The 7,998-nt window shown below is 51.6% G+C and overlaps 2 protein-coding genes across 2 annotated transcripts; one reads left to right on the top strand and one right to left on the bottom strand.

Moving 5' to 3' along the window:
- Positions 1-12: 12 nt before the first annotated feature.
- Positions 13-1,963, top strand: PV06_11196 (uncharacterized protein; the record flags this gene model as incomplete). Its single annotated transcript, XM_016412825.1, has 1 exon — positions 13-1,963. A coding segment is annotated over one exon (1,137 nt), but the record flags the coding sequence as incomplete, so codon positions are not given.
- Positions 1,964-2,737: 774 nt separating this feature from the next.
- PV06_11195 (uncharacterized protein) lies at positions 2,738-4,467 on the bottom strand (the record flags this gene model as incomplete). Its single annotated transcript, XM_016412824.1, has 3 exons — positions 2,738-3,679; positions 3,703-4,040; positions 4,455-4,467. 3 exons carry the CDS (start codon positions 4,465-4,467, stop codon positions 2,738-2,740), a joined length of 1,293 nt encoding a protein of 430 aa, XP_016256824.1.
- Positions 4,468-7,998: the final 3,531 nt, after the last annotated feature.

Genomic DNA, 7,998 nt, shown 5'->3' with positions numbered 1-7,998 from the left:
GTGGCTCGGAAAGATGGCTACCTCGTCGAAAACGAAGTGAAACGCGGGAAATGTGAACAGAAAGTACGACACGCTTCGCGCTGGATTCCGCGGTCAAAGCTCAGAGCCATGGGTGCTTCCTTTGTCACATTGGTCCAACGTGCGCGGGAGGTGGTCGTGGTGTGGGGCGACAGCTACCATCAAGGTGGTACCGTTGGCCCCACCGTTGCCGAAGCCGTGAACTATGGCCACCCTGGTTGGAGCATCGAAGGTTACTCTGAATGCAGCCCCAATTGCGATGGATTTCCTATCCCAAATGCGTTTTTGGAGTTCCGTGCCCCGAATGAGCCACAGCGCGAGCAAGGCGACGAAGTTTCACAGCCAGTTCACGACTCGATACAGTCTCAAGGACGCGAGCGGCTAGGTAGAAACCGTGCGCCGACCCGGGACGGTAAAGCGACAGCGAACGAACTTAGGATGAACAAGCAGGAGGCCAGACCCCGAAAGAGGCCTAGAGACGCGCCGATCCAGCAGCACTCTCGCAAAAAGACGACGATTCAGACTATGCACAGTTCAGCCGATACGGTAATGACTGAAACTGAGATCCGCAACGATCTAGTCTCACGGATGGTGACGGCTATTCGGAGTAGAGACGCAATCCAGCAGTTCCTCGATATTGTCCACGGTCGTCGAGACCCCGAACCCACAGCGATACGATTATATCTCACCACAAATGCGTCCAAAAGACAACTTCGGATCCAAGATCCGGCCCAAATGCTCGAGAACGATGTGAAATTCCTCAGTATGCTTTCACGCAAGACTGCCTTTCATAACTTCCTTACTCGGTTGTTCCAAGTCCGTCTTGCCGATCATATCGACGAGATCAACCAAGGCCGTCTAAGGAGTGACCCAGCTGTCATTGCAAAAATTCTTCAGCGCACGGGGATGAACCGCCGCCAGTGCCAGTACCATCGAACTCAGGGGGCGAAGTGGCGGGAATACTGCATGGCGTTTCCAGGTATCCTTTGCTTCATCCCCTTCGAAACGCAAAAATTTAGCTTTTCTCCCACATCTTGGGCTCAACCTCGACGAAGGAGACTTTGCCTCGTTACTTTCTCATCTGAAGACCGAGTATATGCCCGCTCTCTGCGTCGCGGGGAGAGCATTTGAACACTCCCTGGATCCCGCGGCAGACGATGTCGACTTCATCTGGGCAAACCTGAGCGTATCATTGGACAAAGTTTCGGACGGAGAGTTGGTCTCCATTCTGGAAGACTTCCCAGCAAAGGACGAAAACATATATGATCCTGGTGCATATCCAGAGTGGCCCAGACCTGAAGACTGGCCCAACGACTCACCGTGGCCGGTTGACCCAACATCCCTGCCTCCTTCTGGAGGGATTCCGTGCAAGTTGTGTCATCAGAGCAACTGCCCGTGCGACCTGTGCCATGAGAGAAATTGCCATTGCGCCGCCACTCGTCACGAGACACCGCCTCGCATTCGGAATTATAACGACAAATATGGGGGCGAAAATCGAGGTCTGCAAGCCGTCGCGAAGGAAGTGGGCCAAATCGCGTATTCGAAGGGCACCATTATCGCCTTCCTTACGGGGACATTAGCGCCTCCCGATACGTACGACAATGGTCAATGTATACAGGTGGGCCGGGGCGATATCCCTGGCGAGCCCACAGTCGCCCAGATTAACTGTGCTGAGTCCGGCAATATCTCTCGACTGTTCAATCACAGTTGTGACCCATTGGCCCGCTTCAAGGGCATGAGGGTATCAGGGAAGTTTAGGATGGCAATCGTTGCCGAAGAAAATATTTATGATGCGGAAGAAATCACTGTCCACTACGGCCAACAGTATTGGAGAAGGGAAAAATGTCGATGTCCCATATGCCGGTTAGGCCGGTGACTCTAGATAGCATATAGAGAGATGTAAGCATTAGGATTCGCACCGTGAGGAACGAGCTATTACACCAGCCCCTGATCGAATAATAATATTGTCAGTGATTTGTCTCCTATTGAAGACAGATGATCGCTCATAAACACTATCAACATATGGTAATGCGGCTGTTCAAGATGTATAAGCGATAGAACAGCCCTCAGCCATGAAGAAAGTTGTATATAGCGTATATGCCCTAGAGTGAGGTTTGTAGGACACCTTATTCAGTACGCTCGTACCACTCAAACAGATAGATCTATATTAAGTCGAGAGTTTCCGATAAGAGACAACATGTACGCCTCCAGCGACTACTTTCGTGATACATTGAAGAGTCTATTATCTGCGGTTCCTTTGCGACCGATATTGCCCTTTCATCTTACCTCAGAGTTTGACACCCTTCGACGCACGTCTCTCCCTTTCTCTCTCTCTCTCACACACACGCGCACACACATAGCCACAGAACGACGGGAATACTAAATGAGAACGGAAGATTTATCCGGCGATGCACTTCCTTTGAGCACGGAGCTCTGACAGAGCAAAATATCAACATAACTATGTACGACGTACTTAATGAGGTACAGTAGAAGGTTAAATCAGCATGGACGTACTCGTCAACCCCGACGAGCATGGAAGACACCACAATAAGCGGTCGTATATCCTACTGAGATCCCACTCCAGTCTCGTCGTGACGTTCTGAAACGTACTAAATGCGGATATAAGAGCCGACAGCCCATCCCTGGTCATACGAAACTATGAGAACGCGTGGTGTGACGGACCTTTTCAGTTCGAGGAGGCTACGGATGTCACCTTCCGTCAGCGCCACAAATAGGTAAAATCAATATACCCCCGATTACTGCGGGTGTATAAACCTGAAACATACTGTGACTGTGTATCATTCTGTACTGTATAGTACAACACCCTATGATGCGGATATTGTAGCCTTTGCCGTATACAGTATAGACAGTAAGCTTCATTGTGTAAACCCGAGCTGGTGCGAAATCTACCTCGTCTTTTCATGTCGTTCTCTGACACCAGTATCTGACCGTCATCATCCTCAGCTAGTTCCGTGTCGGAATAGTTATCCTCCGAGGAGACCACAACGCGCGGTTTCGCGCCACGATCTCTCATGGTGTCGGCGAACTTGGTGTTCAAGTTCTGAACAGTGGCCCACAAGAGGTGAGACGTATGTTTCTCGTGAAGATTGAAGAACGTCATGTCGACATCGTCGTAGGTCCCATTCAGTGCTGAGGCCACGAGCTGGTCGAACGCCATGGCTAAGCGAGTTAAAAACATGCGCATTTTCAAAGCGCTATCACGTTCCTCGCTCATGGTCGCCAGATCAGCTTCAGTCTTATGAAGCAGCTCGCGCACATCGTGTCGGACTTTGGGCAGTTCTTTCTCGATGTGTCGATCGAAAAGTTGCTGTAGATATGTTCGTAACGCAACGATACCTAGTCGTGCGGGATCGAGGGACTGCTCTTTCCATGGAGGGGTGTGAAAGTACTGGATCTCGTCCTTTTGTCTCTGCTGAGGTGTAATGCCTTTCGTTAGCTCATTCGGGGCCGGATTTTTCACCAAGAAAAATCCCAGCTTCAGTTCCGTAGTGTCTTTGTTTGATGGCAGTAGGACAATGCGCTTCTCTGAACCTTGGTTGATTAGGTCTGGTTTCGTGATGATGCCCACTGTCCTCTCTCCGTCTTTATCAAAAGAACGAGATTTCTTGATGATGCTTTGGTTGGCGATATCATTTCCAGCCTGCACCACTGCGAGTATAATACTCCGGCGGTCGGAAATATAGCCATCCACGATCCTTGTACCGTTTCCACGTCATCGTCGGTCTGTTCTTCGTTGGCCACAGAGATCAAGCCAGGAACATTGACGATACTAAGGTGCACGCCCACAGGGCCACGGCCCTCAATACGAAGCACATCGGAAGCAAATGCTGGCCCTCCTTCGCTATGAGCTCCCTTGATGCCCAATAGCCGACTGACCTCCCCGATGGCCACCGGCAGGTCTTCGAAGCCCGACAAGCGGCGGTGGAAGCTGATATTCTTTGTTTCTTCTCGTCCGTGCGATCGGGTGACGGTATGATGGACGCATTGATGATCAAGGCACCCTGGAATGGGTTACACACATCTTGACTATACGAGAGCTGCCACCGGATCTTAACCCCGAAAGCCTAGTCAGTCATATTCAGCGGGCTCTGGAAGCTAAAAGAACTCATCTGAAACACCTGAAGACCGCATTAACCACTGATGGGCAGCAGTTGCCCCGTTGGGCCCGCAGGACTTTAAGATTGGGGCGATATGCAGTCTCCTCCATGGCTTTGTTGAAACTAGCTTTAGAGGCCCCTTGTCTCTTTAATTACATGCCTGTTCAGCTTGTAGAGGCCCCTCCCGGGACGAAATTCGTCATTCCGGAGGGAGAAATGCCTCTGACGAGTGTCCTTAGAAGACGTGTTAGTGGCCGCGAAGCGCATTACCTTTCTCGTCTGGCCCGTGTCTGGTCTGTTGGGGATCCGAAGACGTACTTCTGTCACCCATGTTTTCTCAGTCTATCTGTACATGACGAAATGTAGCTTCATAACTTCTACGACGAGCACCTTCAGAATTTGTTATTATACTGGCTTCAGAAGAGCTCCAGAGGTACGGCGAACTGCTGCATTTGGAATGGCACTCTTACTATTAACATCGATGGCAAGCTAGGGAGGATTTCGCTTGAGGCGGGCAAAGAAGAGGTATTTCAATGTGCATTCGCGCAAAGCACAGGAAGCAATAGGAGTCTTTCAAATGTTGCGTGAAGGGGAAGAGTGTGACTAGCAAGAAAACGATCTCCGTGAATGAGCGGAACAGCAGGGCCTTGCCGCCGCGGGTGCAGATGGAGGCGGCGAGGACGACCATGCTGACGGCGATGTGAGATGGTGGTGAGGGTTATTCGAGGGGAACTGAGACCAGGTGTGTGTATTTCAGGTACCGAGCAAAGTAAACGTGGTAAAGTGTTCGCCCCGATTGGGTAGGTTAGTGATGCCGCCCTGTGCCTGGACAGATTCGGTCGGCTGCCGTATCCCTGAGAAAAGGAACATTTGGACTGCCCAGAAGCCGCGATAGGCCGTGGAGCTAGCCTTTACGGTCTAAGCATCCTATGAAAACTGTGTAACCTCGTGCACTTATCAATCCATCATCATGGATAACCCTTCATCAGTGGGCGTAATTAAACAGCTTCTCACCGGCCACGGACCACGCTGAGATGGCAATCATGCATTTCTCTCGAGCCGCAGTGAGCGGAACACCTAGCCTCTAACGCCGCTGGCTTACGATTGCGGTTCTCTGAGGAATCTGCACATTACCGACGAGGATGGATGCACAAATGGAATACGGAGTGGCCTTGATTGCCTGTACCCCCTGCAAGCATCACAAGCGCAAGTGCAACAAGGCGTTGCCCGCCTGCGGGACCTGCAGTCGGTATGGTCGCTGCTCCTCTACCATTCGCCACGATCTGATACCTAGAACAGAGTCGGCCGCGAATGCCATTACGAGCCCGCATCCAATCAGGTCTACCCAAACCCTGGCAGCTCGTCTATCACGATAGAGCCTCCAGACCAGTATCAGACAGCCCTTTCGATTCCATCAAGTATTGATATCGATCCATTCCAGTTTCCCACCCTCAGGGACGCGACGCTGGACCTTTTCATTACCAGGCAGGCCTCGACCGTGTTGGGCGATGTCCAGCAGATGGGAGAGACCGCAACCAGGTATTTTGCCGGAATCTACATACGGGTGCCCATAATATCACGAAAGCAATTTCTGAGCCAGGTATCAACACTGTACTCGCATCCCCGGGCGAATTTTACACTGTTATGCCTTTCTATTCATCTGCTCATTCGGCGACCCGACGAAGTGGAATCTGCCGGGCATCATGCCCAGACGATGCATTCTTCAACCTATGTCATGGCGAAGAGTTTCATCGGAGCCCTACAGTCTCTCACTATGCCTACGCTGGAACTCATCCAAGCTATGGTCCTAATCGTCCTTTACGAAATGGGACACGGCATATATCCCGCTGCATCTATGTCCATAGCGGCGTGCGCGAGGGCGGCACGATCAATTGGGCTGAAAAAGAGGCAAGCTGATACGGGATTAGAAGATCAAGTGTTGATTGAGCTGCGAAAGCGACTGTGGTGGGCTATCTTCGTTTTGGATAGGTCCATCAGCCTCTTTACGGGAGACAAAATCTTCGCCGCCGATGACCCTCAGCCAACCGACACTCTTCCAATCGAGCTCGATGCATGGGAAAACGATGTGATCTTGCCAACCCTGTCCCTGGGACTTCAATACTGATATTTAACAGGTGTACGCTGAAGCTCCCAACATCAACCTTTCCACTCCTTCTAATATCAGAGTCGGCCCTTTCGCCCGCGAGTGCCAGGCCGCGCACCTGATCGGAAGAGTGGTTCGACATGTCTTCGATCCGGCCACGGATGCCACCTTCCAGAAAGAAGAGGCCGTCCAACTCGAACAGACCTTGAACGCTTTTTTGCCTCTACTCATGGAGCAAGAAACTCATTTTGGCCTGTTCTGTGCCGCGATGGGTCTCTGCAGCAAGTAATGAGAACCATATTCGCTTGCTTCGAGCGCTGACTGCCTTCAGCGGCCTTTTCACGCTCTACGATGCTGCTTTATCGTCCACACACTACGCCGAGGACGAACAACGCGCGATTTTTGCAATCGCTAGAATCGACGTCCACCCGAATAGCACTATTCTCCAAGCATTTGTTCGGCGACCCTGCTAAACGCAATATCGGGGTGATGTCACCATTTGTTCCATACTCCCTATATCAAGCGGCCGTAGTACAGCAACGACTTGCCAAGCGAACAGGAGAGGCGGATTACCAACGAAATCTCAATTCGCTGGAGCAAATCCTTGGAACCTTCAAGCAACGTTGGTTGATCGCAGGCAAATATCTTGATGCCCTTGAGGCATGCGAGGTGGGTAACTCGGCAGTAATGCTCTTCATGCACGGAACCCAAATGAGCGAGCGGAGGCAATGAAGCGGCTACAAACCACCATATGTCACATGAATCCCGAGGCTTCTGAACGACGAGCCAGTGGTGATAATCTGGCACCGGTTGACAAGCGGCTGCCGCCAAGCTATTAAGACCAAGGTAGGCTCAATAAATAACTGGTACCCACACCACGTACAACATGGAACAGCCTCTGTAGCGTTGGTTAAACGACGGGCTCCCCCCCCGGCCCCCGGCCAACAAACAAACGCATCCATACATTGCACCACTTGAGAGCGGAGAGTGTTTCGCATCGTCGGGCGCTTCGGTGTTGGATGAGTTGTGTTTATGTTTTCAGATCCGGCCACTTTTATTCTCATGACGTTCGACGGCCGCCCTAGAGATTGCAACCTCGAACGCCGGATTCTATTCAATCAAGCTACAACATAACAGCAGTCAAGCCTTTGGTCCAATACCAGCATCGATCCAGCCTTTCAAAACTCCTTTTCTTGTTCCGTCATGTCCAACTCTTTTCATCCACCCCTCCAGGGTCTCCAATTCGGGATGGATCTCCTTCAACAGTTTCATGTCCCTGGTCGGCAAGAGAATGCTGTCTTGGAACCCTGGCCACCACATGGCAAAATTCTGGCCCACGGTGATGCCTTCTGGATCTGTAGTCGCGACGGGCGCGTCTGCGAATTCCAGAGTGGCAGTCCATTCTTCATAGCTGATGTTTTTGTACACTGCTTTGACGCCGGCCGCCTTGGTGAGAGCTTTGGCGAGCTCCGGTCCAGTGGCGAAATGCGAGGCCAGGTTCAAAGTCTTTCCCGACCACCGCTCACGGTCTTGAAACACCTTCAGAGTGAAAACTCCCATATCCCGGAGAGTCATCATGGGAATATGTCCGTCACCGAGTGGGAAAGCAAAGGTGCGGGTCCCGTCTTCCTCGATGTGTGCCATCAACGGTCCACCAAAAAGGTCCTCGTCGTATACGGCAGTATTGAGGATGGACCTATGGCAGAGTTAGCTCTCGTCTGGCCGTTCAAGAGGTTGCGACGTACCAAGTCAAGCCTG

The sequence above is a fragment of the Exophiala oligosperma genome, assembly GCF_000835515.1.
Source record: "Exophiala oligosperma strain CBS 72588 unplaced genomic scaffold supercont1.21, whole genome shotgun sequence".
NCBI lineage: Eukaryota > Fungi > Ascomycota > Eurotiomycetes > Chaetothyriales > Herpotrichiellaceae > Exophiala > Exophiala oligosperma.
Note: the sequence above shows the minus strand (reverse complement) of the source record. Positions and strands in the feature narration are given on the sequence as shown.